This window comes from Aedes albopictus, chromosome 3 (assembly GCF_035046485.1).
Source record: "Aedes albopictus strain Foshan chromosome 3, AalbF5, whole genome shotgun sequence".
NCBI lineage: Eukaryota > Metazoa > Arthropoda > Insecta > Diptera > Culicidae > Aedes > Aedes albopictus.
Window position 1 is genome coordinate 405,334,786 of NC_085138.1, and position 25,599 is coordinate 405,360,384.

General features: G+C 39.2%; 1 protein-coding gene across 1 annotated transcript in view; it reads left to right on the forward strand.

The window, feature by feature from the left end:
* Nucleotides 1–25,599, forward strand: part of LOC109411415 (limbic system-associated membrane protein) — a 127,657-nt gene that overhangs the window by 80,608 nt on the left and 21,450 nt on the right. Inside the window, exons 6-7 of the mRNA XM_062858260.1 lie at nucleotides 24,589–24,735; nucleotides 24,931–25,399. Of these exons, the coding sequence (XP_062714244.1) occupies nucleotides 24,589–24,735; nucleotides 24,931–25,399 (616 nt within the window). The remainder of the gene's footprint in view (nucleotides 1–24,588; nucleotides 24,736–24,930; nucleotides 25,400–25,599) is intronic.

The window sequence follows — 25,599 nt, forward strand, 5'->3', positions numbered from 1 at the left end:
GTAGTTTCTGCTTTTCCACCAACAGATGACGTTACTAATCGAATGGATCGTCATCTGTTGAGAGTTTGAACAGTTTTATTGTGGTAATAATGAATGCCAGAAGGTTTACATATCGGAGAGTTTAGTTTAGTCTTAAAATCTGGCTGTATGGATATTAGAGTGGGTCATCGTTTATATGGAAAAAGGAAATTTCAATGATATCCCATCAGATCAAAGCTTTTTTGATCCCGTTTCAGGAACCAAATAAGTGTGCAAAATTTGGAAACGATCGGTTATGTCTACGTTTTGCGCATCGCGTTTGAAGTTTGTATGGGGTTTTACATGGGAAAACAAACTTTTTTGCATTTTTCTCATAACGAGCTCGAATTTTTCTAAAACCGTGTAACCGATAAAGTGAAAACATAGCCAAGGGTGTCCTGAAAAACTTTGTTGAAGACCGCGAAGTGATCTGATGCTTATGAAAAAAGTTATAGCGTTGGCATTGCTTGGCGAAACAGTATGATTTTGTTGCTATTGTTATTCCTTTACATGTTAAAACATAAACACATGTATGCGATTCGTTGGTTATAATTATTTTCACAAGCATCGGATCGGTTTGCGGTCTTCAACAAAGTTTTTCAGAACATCCTAGGCTATCATTTTACAGTATCAGTTAAAAAGTTTTAGACAAACTTTTTCAACTTATGGCTAAAATGCAAAAAAGTATGTTTTCCTATACAAAATCCCATACAAATTTCAATTGCAATGCGCAAAGTGTAAACGCAACCGATCGTGCTCAAATTTTGTACAGATACTCTGGACCCGAAACGGAACCAAAAAAGCTTTGATCTGAGAAAACGGTTCCGATGACCCACACTAATGGATATCTTCAAGTATACTATAAAACATTTTATCAATGGTTTTCATTAAAGTAGTCATAAAACTGTGAGTTTTAATTATTGCTGTAATAAAAGCCCAATAAAAATCAAGCAAAACCAATCAGCAATGAGATTGTTACTTGGGATCCACATGGCTATCAGGTATCAGGTATCAGTAGGTCGGCTCAAGAGGCACGTTCTCCTCCATTTGGGAAATTTGTGCCATCGCCATGAATACGAGCCTATTCATCATTTACCTGAGGGAGAGCGAAGGGAGGAATAAGGGATGGGATAGGGAAAGGGCAGGTAAGGGAATAGGGTCGACATAATCGCATAAGCGTACCACAACGGGTTCAAACAGCGCCCTGAAAAGGGCACTGTAAAAAGCGCATAAAGCGTAAAGTATGTAAGCCTATAGCTACTTGCCACAACGGGTTCAGAACAACAGAAAATCCTGAAGAATCAGGCTTCTTAGGTCAGTTCACTTAATCAAATGTTTACCGAGTACTCGGAAACGCAGTTGCGTTAAAACTGGGTAGTTACATATCAAATGATTCAAAGTTTCACAGTCGGATTCTCAGCTAAGATATACAAATGAAACAGCCTGTTAAGGTTTGTGATGGACAAAATCATAAGTAGAAAAACCACATTGAGTTATCTCAATTGCGTTTCTGCTACGAGATTCCTTAAAAGTCATGGCAAGACTCCCACATGGGGGCATCCACAAACACTCAATTTCCTAAATCGCTGCTTGACGTAATGCCGAGAAGAGATGTTGGTTTTTGAGCATTTGGTAAATCCAATTGGAAATCATTGAAACATAAATAGGACAATCCATGCGGCTTCCAATATGGAATCGAAAGGTACGTGTTCAAAGTACTCTGGAAATCCGAGAAAACACCCAAACTAAATTGTTTTTGAATGAATGCTTTTCCGATATCGTAAACAACATTGTGTAGACAAATCACAGTAGACTTTCCATTTTGGTAAGCATGTTGGTTCCCATGGAGAGGCATGTTTGCTAGAAAAACATCACGGGTCTGATGCTCGACAAAGCGTTCTAATCATTTCAGAAGAAAGAGGTCAAATTGATAGGTTTGATCTTCATACGAAGACATTATCCACTTACGGAATAAACTTGACAGTATAATCCCACCAAAATTTGGGAATAGCAAGGCTGCAAACAAGCAGTTTTATCAAAACATTTTGGGGCTCGAGACATGACACGCAAGATTGTCATTTCAATTTTACTGAAAGTAGCAAACATCGGGTCAAACGCAAAATGCGGAACCATATAGGTGTTAATTAAAACATTACATCTACATAGAAATCCTACCTACGAAAGTAAGGATCTTGAACCAAAGCTGTTCTTTTATGCTGAAGATTGTTCTGAGCTGTCATAACCATAGCTACTACCCAAACTAGGCACAATCAAACTCTTACATACACAGAGGACACTGTGAAGAACGCGTAATGCGAAGAGCCATATAGGTTATAATAATTAAAGCTAATAAACAACATACTAATAATCCCACCCTAATTGAGCCTCGCAGTTGAGGCTTAAGAAGGATAGCAGATTATCTCGGAGAAACACAAGGTCAACTGCACCATTGCTCCGGTTAGCGCAGTAAGGGCAGAATACTGTGGAGGGCGCCCTAGTACTCCACAGGCTCCGTAGTTAGGTTTTTATTAGACCCCCCCAACCATTCATTCCATGGCACGGTAAGCATAAAGCCGCATAACACCATGAATTAAGGGTCACCTGTTTAGTGAACTCTTACCACTGGATCAGGCGATCCGTAGTGTTATTCTTAGCCAATCGAGACAACCGCTACCGACACTACACAGCTATCTAGGCTGATCGGGAAAAGAAGTTAGCATTGATGGTCAACTTCCAAACGAGCCCGAACAGCCTCCACATGGCTAACTAAAGAACTCTTGCGGCGTATGATTCAGTGAAAAATAAGTTATGGCACAAAATGGTAGACCACGGTCTTCCGACGAAACTGATAAGACTGATTCCTGCAAAACTGTATTGATCAAAATCAAGTGTAAAAATATATAGTGACCGTCGAAGATAATATTCAGTGGAAAACCAGGAAGAGGACGGCACTATTGCGGCAGACCGCGCACAAGATGACTGTTTGTGGTTCAAGAAGACCTAAGAGCACTTACTGTCCAGGAAACTATAAAAGATTGACCCTGGACTGAAACCAGTGGAGAAGCATGCTTCATTCAGCGTAGATCGAATGATAGTCCACCAAGTATTGCATATAGTAAGTATGCGATAACTTGTTGTGAAACTTTGCCATGAGCCTTTATGAGTTACTTCAGAGGCGAGTCTAGAAACGTTTGCGTTGTTGAGAAGCACATGTTCGAGGCATGACACGCGAGTTTACTAATTCACAAAAGTTCTCATAAAAAAGCTCGGTTTTTGGTGAATCCTTCTATATTGCACATTTATCTGAGCTAACGTAATGCCAAAAATAGTCAGGATTGAATAGCAGGATTGGAATTACAGCACAAGAACAAGAAATAGATATGAATCGATTAAAACACTAAAGACATAAAAAAGCAAGAACGCACAGAATACACTGTAAAAACACATAACTCAAAACAATATTTACGATAACGATACGCAACTTATTCCTAACTCAACCGTTATTTTACCGCAAGTATAAGTTTTGAAAAGTGCAGCAGATTAACTCGGTTATGTCTGTACTGTACACTTTTACTCAGTGCCCCATGCAATGTTCCGCAGTCTGTGTTCACTATCCAGTTACAAACTTTAACAAGGCCAGCCTCGAAAGCTTCCATCCACAAGGAGATATTCGCTGTATCAGCTACTTAAGAAGACAATGTATACATCTCAGTCTCACAGCTGTGCAGCTAGTCTTACATCAAAATAGGATCACTATTTAATATTAAATCTTCATAATGCAATATCGGTAAGTATGCAATCCTCCCCCTTTTGTTGGAAACGGTATAGCAACACTTGAGAAGTGCCATATTGATACAAAACACTCCACATCCATCCCACATCCAATTACCATTTAAAGCCTCACCCACCTACCGCCACGAAGCGAAATGAACAGGCAGGAAGGCGGAAATTGCTATTAAATTAAATTCCTCCTCTTGCAACACGCGCATACCGTAGTCGCCATCGAAACGGCTTCCGTCTTCTTGTTGTTGGCTGTAGTATCCAACTGGAACTCGGCTTGCCTCGTCAAATCAGTGTTCCCACGAATCAAGGAAATATCCAAGACGGAATCAGGAAACGAACTCATCGCTTCCAAGTTAGCGATCACACCTTTCGCACTAGGCCACCCCAAGACCCCTGAAACGATACAATCCTAGCACAAAGGATCGAATCCCGATCCCGCTTCAATGCACCGTATCCAATATCGATAAACTAGTACACACACATGTGAATGGGTTGGCTATTTGCAGCCCCGATCGAAGTACTCTCCTTCGCAACTTGCAATCACAGCATAATTCAGACTTTGTCCATTTACCTGCACAACGCAGCAGCATCATCGACTAGCATGGAAAAGCATCAAAAGCGTTATTAATTTGTTTCGCTATTCGGCAAACACAGTAGCGCCACCCGCCGCCGTCGTCGTCGTCGTCGACGATGATAGTGAATTACATACCTCTACCCTAAACCCTACTGGTTGAAGGGCCTTTATTAAAAGTTACTCGAACGTGTTCCCTAATACCTACAGCTAAGAGAGGGGCAAACAACAATCTTGAGATGCAGAACTTGGCGAACACTGTATGTAGGTACGTGATTACTGTTACTGCTTGCTCTCGGTACGCTGCTGGTAGCAGCCAGATTACAGAACTCCAGCTTCTTGAGAATATAATTCGCCTTGACGGAGGCTCTCTGAGAGAATTGCGCTGTGCGTGAAAACAAATTTTTTTAACATGGGAAAGGATAGGAGCTGCATTTTCAAATGCTTCTAATTCTTTATAGAATTTTTTTTTAAGCAAAACGTTCTTAATGTTATTGAATGAGATTTTGATACGCTATATTATAGACATAACATTGTGATTTAAAAACTTTTTGTCTAAAACCAGTTATAGTGTAGCTAATTGAAAGTATATTGCAAAACATTAACTCTTTCTTCAATCTGAAGTCCCTAAAATATTTTAGAAGCATTTGAAAATGCAGCTCCTATCCTTTCCCATGTTGAAAAAAATTGTTTTCACGCACAGCGCAATTCTCTCAAAGAGTTCCGTCAAGGCGAATGGAAACTTGGAATGCGTGCAGGACTTCATATTAATATATGGTCGGCAAGGCTGACTGAGGGTTTATCATCATCGTTCTCGTATGGGTCAAGCTAAACGAATGTAAAGTGTAGAACACGTGTACAGTAATTATAAGCCAGCCGGCACACGCAACGGACTGGATGCTGGACGCTTACTGGGTTGATGGGGGTTCAGTGAAGTTATATGATGCAGCAAACGAAACAGGAGTCTTCGATGGTAGTTGCTTCATTGAGAAGAAAATTTCAGAAATGGAAACAAGGTTGCCAAATATATTGGACGATTACGTGGAACTTCTTAGTCTTATTATCGTAATGCGGGTTGTATGCGTAGACTTTTTTCGTACCTTTAACAAACTTGGAAGTATAAATGTCACATCATCATTTATGGACTGCTTCATATAGGGGGAATGGAAAAAAGGTTGATTTAATTATTTTTTATTTTTTTTCACATTTTTTTTTCACAATTAATATTTGTTAAATACTGTGCTACTGACCAGAACAATCGATGAGACTGCACAAGGTACCAATACTTAGAGCTTCAAAATAGCTTGCCATCCTTAATGTAAACTTCTTAGAATTCTATTTTTTCTGAGTCAATTACAGTGCCGTGGGATGGAGTATTTGTTAGTGAAAAGAGAAAAACAACCAAATTATCTTGATAACCTTTATGCAACTCACGCAATTTCATTTGAAACAACAGTTTACAAAAACCTGAAACAATTGAACATGTAGAGAGACGGATTAATCAAAAATTTATATTTTTTTTTATTTGAACATGAGATACCGGATTTTTTTTACAAATAATAACATAAAACAAGCACACCAATTTTTATCAATGGTGTCGTCGAGTTAACTCCAAGGGTACACAAGTTGGTGCCTTCTTGAGGGGGAAAATAACAAGGTAGTCTTGAGTCTTGTGTATCATGTCCAGTAAGAAAACCGCCTCTATGATTTAAAACAATCAAACGAGGAAAAGCATATGAGCATGAGCATGAGCATGAGCATATGAGCATAGATGACCGCACAATTCGTAGTTGCTACTCCGTGATTGACCAGAGCAATCGAAATTGCACAAGGAACCAATGAATAGGGCTTGGGACTAGCTTACTATTCTCAATGTACACAGGTCGAGAGCTCTCAACTTTAATAAGGTCAATAACGGCGCCGGCCACGTCCTTACGGTCATCGAGGATGGAAGGGAATGTTAGTAAGACAAACGTTGTTAAAAAGACCGCGAATCGCTGCATCTCCACGTTTGTCTCAGGAAGGAATTTTTTGTTAGTAGGGTAAGGTACATTGTCAGTCCGGGAGTCACCTATGGTTGGTGATATGATTTGACAATGGATCATTATACACAAACCGCCGTTAACAACCGACCACTTTTCGACGCAAGAACTAGCCAAAAAGAAAATTCTATCGCGCGTCTCCACTCCACTAGGGAGCAGAAACCTTTAGTCTATTCCACACAGAAATACACTGAACGCGACTCACTTGTCGGCGCCCGGATTTTTTCTCGACCGGCGAACCCGAACTAACATTTTTCACTCTTTTGCATGCAATGCAAATGCAAAAAATGAAAGAAAATATTTATTATCAACTAAAAGTGTATTGGAAACTAGCGCCGAAGGGAAGCGAAAAATTCGGAACCGACTCAACCACGGCGCGCGCACACTCGTGCCGTCGTCGGAGCCCCGCAGAGAGAAGAGAAAAAAAAATCGCAAAAATCTAGCGAAGCCAGCGCGCGAAACTTTGCTGCTGCCGAACTACCGCACACTACTGACTGCTTGGCCTCCCGTCGTCGGTGCCCCGCAGAGAAGAAAAACAAATCGCAAAAATCTAGCAAAGCGAGCGCGCGAAGCTTTGCTGCTGCCGAACTACCGCACACTACTCTTAAAACAATCAAACGCGGAAAAGACTTCTAAATGAACTCCGGAAGCAATCCCTGGAAATTTTTTTGGAGAAAGCCCAAAATGAATTATGGGAAGAACGCATGACGAAACTCCTTGAGGAGAAGGAGGTCCTAGAAAATTAAAAAGTCCATAGAGAAATTACAAAAGGAACTCCTAGAGTAAGCACAGAATGAATGCCTAAAGGAATCAAAGAAAGAATCCAAAAAAGTACTCTCGGAGAAAACCCAGAAGAAACTCCTGCATTAATCTAAGAAGCAACTTCTGATAGAATGACTGAAAGATCTCCAGAACGAATCTTAGACAGAGGCATTGCAATAGATTTGAGAAATCCCTTCAAGAGTTCCTAAAAGGATCGCAAAAGAAAAATCTAGATGAATTTTAGAAAGATCTCCAGGTGGAACCGGAGAAGGAACTTCTGGAGGGAGCTCAGAAAAAACTCCTGAGCTAATCTAAGAAAAAGGAATCCTCAAAAAGAGGAATCCTAAAACAAACTCTTTGAAGAATTCCAGAAAGAGCTCCTATCCAAAAGGCACTCTTGGAGAAGAACTAGTAGGAAGCCTGGAATAATCCCAGATGAAACTCCTTGTTAATCCTAGAAAAAAATCTTGGAGCAATCTCAGATGGACCTCCTTAAGGGATCCCAGAATCTCGAAAAAAAAGGAATGAAGAAGGAATACCAGAAGGATATCCTTGAGGAACTCCTTGAAAGATTCCAGAAAGAATTTCTGGAGTAATCACAAAGGAAACTTCTAGTTGAATCCAGGAAGAAATTCTCGAAAGAATTATGAGAAGGAACTTCTGGAGAAATTACTGCAGGATCTTCTGGAGAAATCCAAGAAGAGTCTTACACAGAATTCCTGTAAAAAGAAAATTTTGGGGGAATACCAGGAAAAACCCGGAAGGAAATCCTGGAGGAAGCCTGGGATTCCTCAAGAAAGGGATCCATTTAAGATTTCTGAGGGAGTTACTTTTTGAATTAACTCTTTTGAGAATTTCTCTAAGAATGCCTAAGAGTCGCTTCAAGAATTTCTCCATATTTTTTTCAAGGCTTTCTCTAGAATTTTCTTCCAAGAATCCTTCAGTAACGCCTTCCATGATTTCTCCTAAATTCCTCCAGAAGCTTGTCCAGGAGTTACTTCTAGGAATTTTCCAGGAATTCTTAATGCGATTCGGTTACGATTGTATTTTCCAAATTTTTTTCTAACATTCGTACAGGTTCCTTCAGTGATTCTTCCAGTAGTTTTTTTTTTCTGAGATTTACCCAGGGGCTATTTTCCTCCTGCAGTTCTTTTTGGAATCTTCTCTGGGATTCCTCCAAGAACTTCTTCTCAGGATTTCTATAAGATCTTCTTCTGAAATCCCAGCTGATTCTTCAGGAATACCTCCAGCAGTTTATTTTTTGAAATCTCTCAGATGTTGTTATGTTATGAAATTCCGGTTTTTCTCTTTCAAATGTGCCAATAAATTCCGTCAAAAATTCATCCACGGGTTGCTTTGGAAATTTCTTCACGGATTTCACAAGAAATTTTTTGACATGGATTCTTTGAAAATCTTCCAATGGTTCATTCGTTTTTTTTTACATGGGTTCAGGACTTCTCAGAGGATATTTTATTTTAGAGAGTGTAACGATGCTTCAGAAACTCTTCCATAAATTTCTTCAGATATTTCCCGAAGAATAAATTTTTAAACCTTCATGGATAGATTCTTTTAGAATCTCCCAAGAGAAAAATTAAGAAAAACCGCAGAGCGGCTTTCAGGAAGTTTTACAGGGATTTTTTTCAGAAATAAGTAATCCGTAAACTTATCCAAGGGTTGGTCCAAACAGCCATGGACCGAGTAAAATGGAGACGGCTACTATGTACAGCAGAGGCCACCCTGGCCTAAGCCTGATCGGTAAGGTAAGGTTGCATTAGATAAGGTGGGTAAGGTAGGGTATCATTAGATTGTTTTCCATATTAGGATTTTTTTCAGAAATTTCTCGATGATTTTTTAATCTTTCATACATTTCCTTAATAGTTCCTTTAGAAAAACTAGTCCTTTAAGATAGTTTTCCAAGGATTCTTTTGAAAGTGTTTCTAGGGATTCGTTTAGAAATTCCTGCAGCGATTCATTCAGAAACTCCGCCAGGGATTCTTTCAAAAACTCTTTCAGAGCTTTATTCTAAAATTTCTCGATGGCTCCAGAAGCTCCTGCATGCATTTCTTGGGAAATTTCTTCAAAGTTTCGTACAACGTTTTCCTAAAGGATTATTTTTAAAAACCATTCGTGGATTACTTCAGAAATATCCCTTTGGATTATTTGGAAAATTCCCATGGAGTTCATTAGGAAATTTCTCCAGAATGGCTTTCTGGAAGTTTTCAAAAATAATCTAAGGATATCTCCATAAACTTATCCAATGACAATTTCCCATATTCCTTAAGATTTTCCTCCAGGTATCCTCTCAGAAATAAAAATCCATCAGAAACTTCCCGAGGGATTTTTTTTTTAATCTTTCGTAGATTTCCTCAGTAATTCCTTTGGAAAAATTGTCAGCGACTCATTTTTCTCTAAAATTTCTCTAAAAATTGTTTTAGAAGCATCTAGAGTAGGATGTCCAAAAAGTCAAGTTGCTCAACCCTTAAATTAAAGATATATTTATTTGAAGCATTTTTGTAGATCATTTCGATTTTCTAAAAAATCGTTTAGAGGTTCCGCCAGGGCTGGTAAATGGTCTATTTTTTGAGCATATTTCATCAAAATTTACTTATAAAAAATACATGTTCTTTTTTTTATTTTCAACCATGAAAGATTTATCCTGATAGTACTATTCATATGCGCCATTTCTCTAAAAAAGATGTAATATATTTGAAAAGCATATTTTCATGAGAATTTTAATGAAAAAGGTCATGTATCAAAAATTGCTCTGGCAGAACCTCTTAACAAGTTTTTAAAAAATCAAAATGATGTACAAAATACTTCAAATATGCGTATACATATTTCATTTTAGAGTTGAACACCTTGACTTTTTTTGGGACAGCCTATACTAGAGATTCGTTTGGAAATTCCTGCAGTGGTTCATCTAGATGGCTTACTAGAGATTCTTAAAGACACACTACCAGGGATTCCAACAAAAATTTCTCCAAGGGTTCTTTAAAAAAAATCAGAGATTCATTTGGAAATGTCTCGAAGGCTTCTTTTAGAAAATCTTCCGTGGGTTGCTGAATTTCTCAAATGATTATTTCAAAAAACCTTTCGAGGAATACTTCAGAAATTCCTCCTTGAATTTATTTAGAAAATTCCCAGGAGGTTCATTGGGAGTTCTTCCAGAAGGGCATTCAGTAATTTTTCCAGGTTTTTTTTAGAAATTAGGCTAACGGTTCCTCCATAAACTTATCCAAGGATCCCATTGGACAATTTTCCATATTCCTTAAGAATTTGTTGCAAAGTTTTTTTCAGAAATGTCCTTCAGAAATGTCTCGATATTTTTTTTTAATATTTCATAGACTTTTTCATTAATCTCTACAGAAAAACTGCCAGCAACTCCTTTAAAATTCTTCCAAAAATTCTTTTGTAAATCTTAAAGAGATTACTATAAAAAATTCTGCGGTGATTCCTGTAGATGGCCTACTAGGGAATCTTTAAGACACACTTCCAGGGATTCCAACAAAAATTTCTTCAAAAATTCTTTCAAAAACACTTTTAGGGATTCCTTCGGAAATGTCTCGATGGCTTCTTTTAGAAAATCGTCCATGGATTGCTTCACAATTTTCTGCATGAATTTCTTCGGAAATTCCTTCAGAAATTTCTCAAAGGATTATTTTTGAAAACCTTTTAAGGAATACATCAAAAATTCCTCCTTGGATTTATTCAGAAAATTTGCAGGAGGTTCATTGGGAAATCTTTCAGAAGGCTTTCAGCAATTTCCCCAGCGAAATTAGACTAAGGATTCCTCCGTGAACTTACCCAAGGATCTCATTAGACAATTTTTCATATTACTTATGAATTTCTTGCAGGGATTCTTTCAGGAATTTCATGATGTTTTTTCTTGAAAATCTATTTTAGATTTCCTCAGTTATTTTTATAGATAAACTGTCAGCGACTGCTTCAGAAAAATTTCCAAGATTTCTTTTGGAAAATAATCCAGGAATTCGTTTAGATATTTCTGTGGCGATTCTTTTAGGAGGTCTGCCAGGGATGCCTAAAGAAATTCTTCCAGGGGTTCCTTAAGAAACTCCTTCACGGATTCTTTTAAAAACTGTTTTAGAGCTTTATTCAGATTTTTTTGATGGCTTTTTTAAGAAAATCTTTCATTAATTGCTTAGTAGCTCTTAAGAAAAACTTTTAAAGATTTCCTCAGTAATTCCTTTATGGATTCCTTTAGTAAAAAACCTACCAGGGAAATTCTTCCTGGTATTTAATTCTAAAATCTTCCGTTGATTTCTTTCGGAATTCCTCCAAAGTTTACTACCAAAACTCTTTAAGAAATTCTTGCAGGTATTCATGTCCGGAAATCTTCCATGGATTCTTTCAGAAATTTCTCCAGAAATTCTTTTAGATAATCTTCCATGAAATGCTGAAAAATATTTCCCATGAATAGGAATCTCTTCAAAAGCTCCTCGAGATTGAGTGTTTCATTCAGATTATTTTTTTTTAGAGTTTCCAAATTTCTCCACAAATTCTTCCATAAATTTCTCTAAGAATAATCCCAGAAAACCTTCCTTGGATTTCCCCAAAAAGTCCTTCAACAGTTCTTTTAAAAATATCCGGAGTTCTATCGGAAAATTTTCTACAAATTCCATTACAAATTCCTGCAGTAATTTCTTTGAAAAATCGGAAATTCAGAAAGTCATCAGAAATTTCTCAAAATATTTTTTTAGAAAATCTTACAATTCTTTTGGAAATTTCTCCTAAGTTTATTTTTTTTTTATATTTTTAGTGGGATCCGATCCCAGGTCCTCAGCTTGACAGTCACGTGCTTTAACCATCACACCAGGTCCACTTCTAAGCTTAAGAAATTCTTACAAAATGTCCATTTTAAATTTACTTATTAAAATTCCTTAGAAAATTTTCCGTGAACTCCTTCAGAAATAGTTCCAGTAATTCCTTAACCCTAAAAGGGATACCTGGGGTCCATTGGACCCCAGGCGCCTTTCAGAGCTCGTCTTTGATGGAACACACTCAGCGGGGTGACGAAACTGAGGCCATGAAGGTATCCCTTTTAGGGTTAATATAACCTTTCAAGGATTCTTTCAGAAACCTCTCCAACTCGATTCCTTTAGATTTTTTCTAGGAACTATTTAAGAAATTCCTTTAAGTAGTTCTTCAGGAAGTTGTAAGGGTTATTTTCAAAGATCCATCATCCAAGAATACCTCTAGGAATTTCTCCACGTATTCTTTCAGAAATTCACTCAATAATTTCTACAGTAATTCCTCTGCCAATTTATCAAGAGATGCTCAAGGAATTTCTTCCAGGTATTTCTCCAGATATTCCTACAAGGATTCTTCCAGAAATACGTTCTCGGATTTATGCAATAATTTATTTCAAGATTTTTAAAATAATTTCTCTAGTAATTCTTCTATAAATTTCCTCAAAAGATCTTCTAGGAACTCATCCACAAGTTAGCCAATAATTTTCTCCAAGTACAGTCATTGCACAATTATATGTCACTCTGTCACAATTATTAGTCAGTCAGTTCAGCATGCAATTCAAATGGAAATGATCCATTATTGTGGGTGACCCATGATTGGGCTATGACTGTACTCCTCCCAAAATTTCTTCAGAATTTTAAACTGGTAATATGTAACATTAACTCATTGGAACAAATGGAACGGAATGCTTCAGAAGCTACATGAATTTCTCCAGAAATTCGTCAAGCGTTTCTTTGAGAAATTTCTCGAAGAATTATTTCGCGGATTCATTTATAAAATTTCCAATAGGTTCTTTTAGGAACTCCTCCTATGTTTAGGAATTCCTTCTATGTTGCTTGAGAATTTCTCCCAGAAATTCTTTTGAAAATTTCAGAAAATTCTCGCTTCTTCTTCAAATTAAATAATTATTTAAAATAAACTTTTAACGATTTTCTTCTTTAGGGATTCTTTCAGTAGATAATCCTCCAGAGGTTGCTTCAGACATTCCTCTGAAAATTTCTTCAGAACTTCTTCCTGGGTTACCTTTATAAAATACTCTATAGATGCTTTAAAAAATTTCTCCGAAAGTTCTCCAGAGATTTCTTTCAGGAAATCTTCCACGGGTTCTTTCAGAAATTGTTCAGGGAATTCTTTAAGAAATTTATCCAAATGCATATATTTTTTCGAAAATGTCTCCAGAGTTTCATTCAAAAACTTCTCTTTAAAATCTTCAATATTTTTTTTCCGAACTCTCCCCTTCTGTCGATTTCGGACGATATTCTACGGAATCTATAAAAAAAAGCATCAAAAAAATCTACAATAAAAATAACTGAATTCGGAATTTTATTAGAAGTTTCTCAAATTATTCCTTAAAAAATTCATCCAATGATTCCTTTGGAAATTTCGATTAAGTTTAGGAAATGTTTTTACTATGGGTTATTGTGAAATTTTTCTAGGGATTATTTAAGAAGGTTCCTTCAAGATCATCTTCGGAAAAATTTTAGTAAGTCATTTAGAAAATCCATCAGAATTAAGTCAGATTTTTTCCAGGAATATAAATTCCAGAAATTCATACAAAGATTACTTAAGGAAATCCCCCAAGGATTCCTCGAGAATTTTTTCCGTGAATTCTTGCAGGAATTCATTCACAAAATTTGTAAAGCAACTGCTCAGTCAGAAAAACTTGTAATTAACTAGAAGGTACAGAATGTCGCTAATTGACAAATTGAAAGATGAATTCGTGTAAAAATCACGTTCTGTTGGATTCGAACCCACGACTCCGTATTCGCTAGACCGGCGCTTTAACCAACTAAGCCACAGAACAGGTAATGATTCTGCTAGTCTAGTCTAGTCTAGTCTAGTCTAGTCTAGTCTAGTCTAGTCTAGTCTATGTAGTGGCAAAAGCCACTCGGTAAAACTACCGAACCCTCTTGGGTGTTCTGAAGTGACTTTGGACTTATGAATAAAGAGTTTAGTTTGAAGATGACTACCGTCGTAACCAGTTGTACTTTATCGTACTGAAAGAAAGTTTAACTTTTGAGTTATTTTACCCGTTATAACAGTGTCGACGAGGAAAAAATGTAGTTTCAACTTGCTGCACGTTTCGCGACCGCAGGTGTGAATATCACCTTTTGGCGTGAACTTTTCGTGCAAGTTGATTTTTTTGGCGATATGCGTGCATATTTGGTGTAGTGCCATTGTTTCAAGTATTTCATCCTCAAGTGTTCACGCTGTTCATGGTATGTGTTTCGTTGCGTGATTTTTCGTGTGATTTTAATTTTGAGGATAGTACAATGGTTAATTTTGTTCCTTTTAACGTAAAAAATGTTCACGACCGCCGGTAAATCTATACTTTTGGCGTGAATTAGACGGTGATATTATGTGTTGAGTGACGATGCACCGGTAAAATTGTGTTTTTTATGTTTGCAGCTTTCTTCACGACCGCTGACGTTCATTCGTATTTGGCGTGATTTTGTGTGTTACCTTTTTTTAATGTTTGTGCTTCTGTACAAACAGTTGGGCATAAAAAACTGGTATTGTGATACCTTCTCATTTTGTGGTAACATGGCGTAAAAACTGCTTTTAATTTGATTTTGGTACAAACCATTTTGTTTTTATTTTCGATGAAAGTGGAGCGTACTTTTTATATTAGTACGATTTTTTCTAATAGGAAACGCAAGCCTTTTTTTTTTTGCTGTGGCTTTTGTTGTATTCGTTTTCTATTTTTTTTTTCGAACTCCATTTCCATTTGATCGACAACACGGAGCGAAGAACCTGAGAAGAAACAACCACAAGCCCATTTGACGATCAACTGTGGCCAGCGGGCGGTAAAATCGACGACAAGCAATAGTAGCTGTGTGTGTTTTCGCATGGACCAAAAAGGAAGGTAAAAGTGCATTTTGTTGTTGTTTCGGTACGTTTTTTTCGACTCAGTGGTGGTGCCTATTTAAGTTGTGATTTCTGGGCGTTCCAATGATTTCTATCACCGTGTAAGGCATCAGAGGTGATATTTTAATGATTCTAGCAAAATCATATTTATCATGCCGTGCAGGGTGTCGACTACCTGGAAAAACCTGGAAAGTCAGGGAAAGTCAGGGAATTTATTTTTGGACCTGGAAAATCAGGGAAAGTCAGGGAATTTTGTTAATGGTCAGGGAAATTTTTTCACGATAATCATAAAACGATGTATTTGAGTTGTACATATTTCTACGGTTATGGAATTTGAAAAACTAGCTAAATTGTATCTTTAAACTGTTACATCAATGATTCTGACTTATGATCAAATCAATGTATGAACTTCATCCTGATTTTTGTAGTATTCAGTTAACATAATAATGTTCTGAATTTTATCAAGAAGACTTATTTCATGTAAAATTAACAAGTCCGATTTAAATCTAGCAAATAAGTTAGAAATTAAAAGTACACCACACTGTACTGAATGTAATGTTTGATGAATTTTCCATCAATTCCTGGTAGGATCGTTTTTAAATGCCTCATTCCTGATGGGTTTCTTATAAATTTATTAGCGAATTCAGTCTTGAGATGCCCAGAAATGTGTTGTACAGACCAATGATGATTTTTTATTACTATTCTTTAGTAATAATCTCGGGAAAATGATGATTGCGCAGTATTTCATCTGATTCATTCTAGATCTACGCTCTCAGTAGAATCTTGGTCTTGGCCTTGGTCTGCCTATTCAACTTAGTGTTCTTTAGGCACTTCTGAAGGCAATCAAAGCCTTATGCACTAGAGAACTGGATACCCAAGTTACTTCACAGCTTTTTAATGCATTTATAATTAAAAATAAGTCTATAACATTTTACCAAGATCCTTGAAATAGTCTTCTTTTGTAAAAAAAAAAATGCAATTTCTTCAACCATTGGTGTATTGGTATATTAATACCCTTGCGGAAAACTATGATTCAGTTTCATGATGGTTTTATGTGAATATAAGGAATATTTTACAGGATAATTGCAAGACTCTTGGCGGGATTTTTGATGAATTGTCTAAAATTATTTAGCAAACTTTCCTTGCCAAATCCTTATCAGACCTTTGCATGTCTTTCACAAACTATCGTATCCAAACGCCATCTCTAGTGGTCTCCTGGCAAAGTCCTTACAGGATTCAAATGATTTGTTTTTGCAGATTACTCGTAACATGATATAGTAACATCGTGAAACAACATTCTTTAGAGTTTTTTTTTCTTCTAAGATTCATAATAGTTTTCTAACGTGTTCTCGAACAAAACTATGAAAAATTTATGTAAATTTATAATTTGGATGAACTTTTGAAGTGGCAAAATATCTGTGTTGATAACTCAAGAATACATCCGATATCATCAATGCGTATCAGATAGTGTTATATGCAGGTATAATTGTTTGATGAAAATACCTATGTGGGTTAAACTCTGCCGTTCTGCAAGAAATCCTTCAAAAATCAAAGTCTACAGTAAAGAAACCATCAAGAATTTCAATGAGAATATGGAAGGAATCAAGTAACAAGTTTACCAAAGATCCAAATAAAATTGCAAATTTATTGAGACTAAAGAAGATAAAAGCACAATAAAACCGAAAAGACATTCTTTTTTATACTGATTGATCCATTCCTGAAAAGCATTTGAAAAGTTTCAGCTATTTCAAGATGATAACTATGTAACGAAGACAGGATTATCAATCTTCTAAAAGACCTTCAAGTGAAATTCATGTTGCAATTCCTACTCTTGGAAGAATTTTGAAACATAACCTACTAGACATCCTGTAATCCTATTATGTTATTCAACAGATTTTTCATCAATAATGCTTAGAGGCATCAGAAAGTTTAGCAGAAAATTCGTACGACTTTTCGAAATTGCTTGATGGAGCTTTCAAAAGTATTTTTGGGACATAAGGCCGGAACAAATCTCATTTTCTTCTTTTGTCACTATACTCGTTGACTCGTTAAGGGGGAGGATTATAAATAAAAAGTGCATTTGATGGAAAATTACCCAAACAATTAGGCAAAATCGTCAAACTCATCGGATTTGTTAAGAAATTTTCTCGACGACTCCAATTTCATTGTAAAAAGTTTAAATTTCTTGAATAATTTATTTGTGTCCCCCCTCAAAATGTCCGGGATTCCGACCAAAATTTCCCGAGGGGGCGGTGACATAAGAGAAAATCGAAATTTGTGTCAGCCTAATTTATATAAAATAAGTGGGGTGAATTTTCGAGTGAGTTTGTCAGCATCGTGGCAGACTGGAAAAACTTGTAATTAGAAGGCACGAAATGTTGCTAATTGACAAATTGAGAGATGAAATTTGTGAAAAAAATCGCGTTCTGGTGGGATTCGAACCCACGACTCCGTAGTCGCTAGACCGGTGCTTTAACCAACTAAGCCACAGAACAGGTAATGGTTCTGCGGAATAGAAAGCCAAACTGACTCCGAAGCCGCACCGTGAACACTCCTATTTCACAAACTCATCTCTCTTTTCGGCTTAGATATCAATCCACAACACACTCCTGTTTGTGCCCACTAACGACAAGTGCGAGCGAATTATTTATATGAAGCCGAGACTTACTCTCGCACTCCGCATACCTAGCCACCAGGCAGTTTGTTTTGCTGGTGTCTAATTAGTATGCGTCGAGAGCTCGGCACGGTCGGACGCTCGGACGACCGAACTGCGCCATGTGACGCAAGCAAGAGTACAATGATACATATTGCCCATTTTACTGGCATTTTACCAGGATAGCTGGTATGTCTGAAACATACTGGAAAAACTTGTAATTAGAAGGCACGAAATGTTGCTAAATTGCAGCCATCTGGAGTAGCTCATAGAGAATTTCTAACTAATAAAACAAAATCAAGATGTCATCCTAATGATGTTTTGGGGGTATGTCTTTCGAATATCCTAGTTGTAATTGTGACATTTTTAAAAGAATTGTTTGTTGGTCTTTTGAAAGAATTTTTCATTTAAATTAGGGAGTTTTTGGTGGACGTGTCAAAAGTTATTTCCAACACAGCGTATCCGATAAAAGAATTTTGAAGAAATACTGCCAATATGCCTCTCCAATAATCTATTGGAAAAAAAATCTGGTTCAGTTTGCTTGTTTTTTTTTCTTTCTATTTATCCACTCCTATAAAAACCAGGAACATTCAGAGAATTTTATATTATCTCATAAGCACCCTTAAGCTGCACACTTAGAAATTCTGAATTTTCCACGAAACGGAATCACAAAAAAAACGGAAATGTTTTCAAGACTGAATCACAAATTGGACTCAATTTTACACGCATCATGTAAGTGCTGGTTGGTTAGCAAATCCGTTTCACCAGAAACGTAGAATCAGTATCACGTTCATCAGCCACCTTCCAACTCGGTGAAATAGCCGAGAGGTAAGTGATGTGGCTCACGATCAGCAGATCCGGAGTTCGAATCCCATGCATGACAATATTTTACTTTTCTATGTTTTATCTGTCAAATCGGTTCTAGCGATTGCTAGACGCTAAGAAAAAATAAGTTTTATTTTGGGGTGTCTTGAAAGACGTAAATTTACATGTTATAACCTCTAAATTTGTGTTTTTGAAGATGCTCGTATATGTCAGGTTCAGGACACTTAAAATTACATGATATTTTCTAGGTGTGTGTGATTTACATGACCTGGAATTTTCAGTGAAAGTGACTGGAAAGTCAGGGAAAGTCAGGGAATTTGATTTTTAAAATTGAGTCGACACCCTGCCGTGTTTTACAACTGAACGAGCGAAGCTTTTGTAACTCGAGAGAAAATATCTGTTCCTGTTGTGTTTTCATGGTACCGTTGTTTTTTTTTATGCAGTCCTAAGATTGTAGTATTGGCGATATAGCAGGAGTTTGCTGTGGAACGGAGAGTGAATGAAATCGCTATGCGGTTGTGGATCATAACAAGTGCTAAGAAGCTGTAATTAGTTAACGACCCATGCTACTACCCACAGATGTGCTTCAAAAATGATGGATTTCTTTATTGTTTTCTTGTTTGGGGGGTAGATTCCTGTATAGATGTAGAATCTGTGAAACGCATACGAGAAATCCAAGAAATCCACTTCCCCGGAAAGTGTACCACACTTGGTCGTGCTTCGGATGCTATGGAGGATAGAAATTCTGAGAAACATTTGCTGTGCTGAGAATTCTTAAGATAGTGAAAATGTATTACTAGAAGAACTGGTTCAGTTTTCGAATGTTATTGTTTAGTTTTGTGAATGTAATAACAATAAGCAAATCATGTTTTCTGAATTATTGTAGTTTTGACTAAAGGGAAGAGGAACTGTAGTGGCAAAAGCCACTCGGTAAAACTACCGAACCCTCTTGGGTGTTCTGAAGTGACTTTGGACTTATGAATAAAGAGTTTAGTTTGAAGATGACTACCGTCGTAACCAGTTGTACTTTATCGTACTGAAAGAAAGTTTAACTTTTGAGTTATTTTACCCGTTATAACAGTCTAGTCTAGTCTAGTCTAGTCTAGTCTAGTCTAGTCTAGTCTAGTCTAGTCTAGTCTAGTCTAGTCTAGTCTAGTCTAGTCTAGTCTAGTCTAGTCTAGTCCTAGTCTAGTCTAGTCTAGTCTAGTCTAGTCTAGTCTAGTCTAGTCCTAGTCCTAGTCCTAGTCCTAGTCCTAGTCCTAGTCCTAGTCCTAGTCCTAGTCCTAGTCCTAGTCCTAGTCCTAGTCCTAGTCCTAGTCCTAGTCCTAGTCCTAGTCCTAGTCCTAGTCCTAGTCCTAGTCCTAGTCCTAGTCCTAGTCCTAGTCCTAGTCCTAGTCCTAGTCCTAGTCCTAGTCCTAGTCCTAGTCCTAGTCCTAGTCCTAGTCCTAGTCCTAGTCCTAGTCCTAGTCCTAGTCCTAGTCCTAGTCCTAGTCCTAGTCCTAGTCCTAGTCCTAGTCCTAGTCCTAGTCCTAGTCCTAGTCCTAGTCCTAGTCCTAGTCCTAGTCCTAGTCCTAGTCCTAGTCCTAGTCCTAGTCCTAGTCCTAGTCCTAGTCCTAGTCCTAGTCCTAGTCCTAGTCCTAGTCCTAGTCCTAGTCCTAGTCCTAGTCCTAGTCCTAGTCCTAGTCCTAGTCCTAGTCCTAGTCCTAGTCCTAGTCCTAGTCCTAGTCCTAGTCCTAGTCCTAGTCCTAGTCCTAGTCCTAGTCCTAGTCCTAGTCCTAGTCCTAGTCCTAGTCCTAGTCCTAGTCCTAGTCCTAGTCCTAGTCCTAGTCCTAGTCCTAGTCCTAGTCCTAGTCCTAGTCCTAGTCCTAGTCCTAGTCCTAGTCCTAGTCCTAGTCCTAGTCCTAGTCCTAGTCCTAGTCCTAGTCCTAGTCCTAGTCCTAGTCCTAGTCCTAGTCCTAGTCCTAGTCCTAGTCCTAGTCCTAGTCCTAGTCCTAGTCCTAGTCCTAGTCCTAGTCCTAGTCCTAGTCCTAGTCCTAGTCCTAGTCCTAGTCCTAGTCCTAGTCCTAGTCCTAGTCCTAGTCCTAGTCCTAGTCCTAGTCCTAGTCCTAGTCCTAGTCCTAGTCCTAGTCCTAGTCCTAGTCCTAGTCCTAGTCCTAGTCCTAGTCCTAGTCCTAGTCCTAGTCCTAGTCCTAGTCCTAGTCCTAGTCCTAGTCCTAGTCCTAGTCCTAGTCCTAGTCCTAGTCCTAGTCCTAGTCCTAGTCCTAGTCCTAGTCCTAGTCCTAGTCCTAGTCCTAGTCCTAGTCCTAGTCCTAGTCCTAGTCCTAGTCCTAGTCCTAGTCCTAGTCCTAGTCCTAGTCCTAGTCCTAGTCCTAGTCCTAGTCCTAGTCCTAGTCCTAGTCCTAGTCCTAGTCCTAGTCCTAGTCCTAGTCCTAGTCCTAGTCCTAGTCCTAGTCCTAGTCCTAGGCCTAGTCCTAGTCCTAGTCCTAGTCCTAGTCCTAGTCCTAGTCCTAGTCCTAGTCCTAGTCCTAGGCCTAGTCCTAGTCCTAGTCCTAGTCCTAGTCCTAGTCCTAGTCCTAGTCTAGTCTAGTCTAGTCTAGTCTAGTCTAGTCTAGTCTAGTCTAGTCTAGTCTACCCAGGTAACCAATAAGCATTTGAATAAGCCATATTTCTGTTTTATATCTGCAGTTGACCTGCTTACTGCCGTATGATAGCAGTTCGACTGCTAAACTGCCCTCTATTAGCAATTGAAATGCTACTTAAAATCTGACAGCAGTTATGTAGCATTTCAGATGCACGGTATGTTTTGATCAACTAGCAGCATATTTGCTACATTATTGCCATAAAACTGCTAGGTGGGATGAGTGATGCTAAACCCACAACACATTTTTACTTTTTAATTTACGTGCCCCGGCTGTAGATGCCATTATCATTCGCTTGTTCTGTCATTTATAGAGTAGCAACTGAAAAAAAAACATGCTTTGGCAAATATATTCCATGGTTTTGGCTATTTTGCAATTATCAGCACATGCCGGGAACATCTCATATCTGACGAAGCAACTGGCCGGTGTAATGTTCAAGCTTTAAATTGATCAAAAACCCAACGCACATTATTTAATCATCTATAGCTTACATCGTAGCGCGATTCAGCACTGTCGTCAACCCGAGGATCGAGAGATCAAATCCCAATTTCACCGCAATCAGCAAAAAAACAACAACAACATTTCAAAACGTGCCCCAAGCCTCAACAGTTGCACAGGAGAGTGAGGATAAATATAGAAGAGAAAGGGAAGCCGTAAAATGGGCAGGGGGAAATATTTTGTTTTTATTTTTGACAATCTGGGGGATAGGAAAATTAAGCATTTAATCAGCCGTATATTGGGCCAAAACCTGCATTTAAGTAGCACTTATGGCGCATATACGGCAAATTAGCATTTAATGACCTGCTGTAAAGGCGTATATAGTGCAGAATTAATGCCATTTTAACTGCTTATTGGTTACCTGGGTAGTCTAGTCTAGTCTAGTCTAGTCTAGTCTAGTCTAGTCTAGTCTAGTCTAGTCTAGTCTAGTCTAGTCTAGTCTAGTCTAGTCTAGTCGTTATTCCAATAAATAGTAATGGCAACTCTTCTCGAAGTGTTCCTCAGCTCAAACCTAGATAATACTGTTTGCATTCAATGCCCCCAAAACCTCCCGCTTATCCTGCTTCGAGTCTTTAAATCCATCCCACGTTTTCCCTGTAGCCTCCTGTACCTACTCAACCAAACGTGTATGCACAACAAGTGAGCATACACACACCGCTCACATTTCGTTTTGCCTATTGGTAGAAGGCCAAGGAGAAACTTTAATGAAACTTTACTGCATAATGTGGAAATTTTCTCTGCTTCATCTCGTTTCGTTATAATTTAATTAATTACGCTCTCGTTCTCGTTTCTGCCTGAACGTACCTACCTACCTAGTGCCTTGCTGCAGCAGCAGAGAGACTTCTGCTTGGCTTTCTCGGGTCCTGTTTCCTGTCACTACTGTACGTGTACACTAGGGTTCCCTTTCTGCATCATAGGATCCCCTTGCCGATCCCCGGTCCGATGAAGCGCTCCTTTTAGGTGTCATATGACAGGACGGAATGCAATACACCCACTCTCGGCTCATATCGCACAAACTCGGCTCGAAATATTTACAGTGTGGTACAAAAAAAACCGTTCTAGAAATTTATTTCAATAAGTGACTAAAATACTGTGTGACCATATGTGCTTGATTGATCACTCGTAGGAGATATTGTGCGTTTAGCACTAAATTGATTTCCGAAAAAACTTCATCGACTTCCGCTGCCTTTCCTATGCGTTAAACATAACGTCGGAAGTAGTGCGCTGTATAGAAAACCAGATTTACTGTACAGCGCACTACTTCCGACGTTATGTTTAACGCATAGGAAAGGCAGCGGAAGTCGATGAAGTTTTTTCGGAAATCAATTTAGTGCTAAACGCACAAATTCCAGTATCACCAGATCAGCTGCACATACACAAGGATCGATTGATGCGTGGGTTGCCAATTGGTAGGCGCAAGATGACGCAGCGCAGTTCACTAGTTGCCTAGTTTTAGGCATAATATTTCAAATTGATTATACAGTCAACATTCTTATAGTACGGAGTACGGAGTACGGACAATACGGATGATCCTTACTTACTTACCGGTCAGGCTAAGGCCGGGGTGGCCTCTGCTGTACATATAGTAGCCGCCTCCATTCCACTCGGTCCATGGCTGTTTGTCTCCAGTTCCGCATTCTGCGTAGGGTCCACAGATCGTCCTCCACTTGGTTGACCCACTTAGCTCGCTGCGCTCCACGTCTTTTTGTACCGGTCGGATGACTCTCGAGAACCATTTTAGTCGGGTTGCTATCCGACATCCTGATGACGTGACCCGCCCACCGTAGCCTCCCGTGACCCGCCCACCGTAGCCTCCCGATTTTCGCGGTATGGACAATGGTTGGTTCTCCCAGCAGCTGATGCAGCTCGTGGTTCATTCGCCTTCTCCAAGTCCCGTCTTCCATCTGCACTCCGCCGTAGATGGTACGCAACACCTTCCGTTCGAAAACTCCAAGGACGCGTTGGTCCTCTGCACGTAGGGTCCATGTTTCGTGCCCATAGAGGACGACCGGTCTAATCAACGTTTTGTAGATGGTGTGTTACGGCGAACTTTATTCGATCGTAGAGTTTTGCGGAGTCCAAAGTAGGCACGATTTCCTGCCACAATGCGCCTCTGAATTTCTCTGCTGGTGTCGTTGTCGGCGGTCACCAGTGAGCCCAAGTACACGAATTCTTCAACCGCCTCGATTTCATCACCGTCGATATGAATTCGGGGTGGCGGGCGCGGTGATTCCTCCCTGAAGCCCTTTGCCATCATGTACTTTGTCTTCGACACATTAATGACTAATCCGATTCGCCTGGCTTCACTCTTTAGTGAAGTCGCTCTTCTTATTACACCCTCCAAAGCAATGTTGAAGAGCAAGCACGAAAGACCATCAACTTGCCGTAACCCTCTGCAAGATTCGAAGGGACTCGAGAGTGTCCCTGATACTCGAACTACGCACATCACTCGATCCATCGTCACCTTGATCAACCGCATCGTATACGGATGATCCGCACTATGGCCACTATGGCGTAGTGGCTACACGTTTGCTCCATAAGCAGATGGTCATGGGTTCGATCCCAGCCCCGGCACTTTCGTCAGTTGCTCTTTCCCCCGGATACTTAGACATCGGCGAACGGCAACCCATAATGGACCCTCAATCGGATATAAGAAGTTACAAAGTAGGAGGAAAGGGCTAGCCCAGGGATCGAACCTAGATCCTTTTGCGTCTGTCCCCTGAAAAAAAAATCTCTTAGTTTTAAAACTAGAAGCTTCCTTGAAACTTGAAATACTAACTTGTAATTTGTCGAGACAAATCAGATGTTTTATTATTGAACAGAAAGAAAATAAAGCCTTGTTAATCATATTTCGAACGCAACTATACCTCCCAACGACCGGACATAGCTAACTGACTAATGCCTTTGCACATTCTTCTCCTTTCTTTCCTCTCCACGCAGGTCCGGGGCAACAAGCACAGTCTCATAATCCGGAATGTGACCCGCTCCGATCTCGGCAACTACACCTGCCAAGCATCCAACAGCCTCGGCAAGGACCGTGGCACCCTGAACCTGAGCGGTCTGCCGACGGTTTGCTACTTTGATTCGGTATGTGGTTTCAATTTAAATTTAATGTGCTCTCGTGTGTGGTTACTCTTTCTCTCTTTCCGTGTTCGTCATAATCATCGAGAATCGTGACTCGGTATCAATCTTGTATCCTTTGTACTTTCAAGTTGTGTTTTTTCATCGATAGTTTTTTTGTTGTTTTTCTAACCGATTTTTAACTTTCCACTACCGCTGCAGCCAACGCTGAGCAGCTACCGGGACCAGTACAACATCTCCTGGACAGTGCAGAGCTACTCGCCCATCGAGGAGTACCGTCTGTTCTATCGATTGCAGTCCGGATCGAAACACAACCTGCTCCACTCGCCCGTTCATGATAAACCGCTGGATAATCACATCTACTCCCACCAGGGCTATGGGATGCACAGTGGCGGTAGCGGGTACAATCCAAGTGGCAGCCACCACGGCAGTGAACAGTGGGAGAACGTCGTCATTCCGGAGATGTTGGGTAACTACCACGGGATGCGCGGCGGTGGCAGCATGTATTATAACAGTCCGTATAGCTATCAGCCCGGAATTCGGCACCGGACAAGCTTCCAGTTGAAGAACCTCCAGCCGGGAAGCAACTATGAGGCACGGGTTCAGGCGCGGAACGAACACGGCTGGAACCGGCTGTCGAGCATATTCCATTTCAGCACGCGATCGGAAGGTGAGTTCTTTACAGTTTCTCTCTGAAGAAGACTCGAAACAGAGTCGAAACGTCGGGTCTTTTTTTTTATATTCACCAAGACTGCAGCGCCGATAAAGTAGCTAGATCACAAATTTCAGTTGAACTCTCTTAAGTAGATACCGGTATTTATTTTGAATTGTCAATTACTGGACTCCGAACATGTTCCCCATACCAAATTT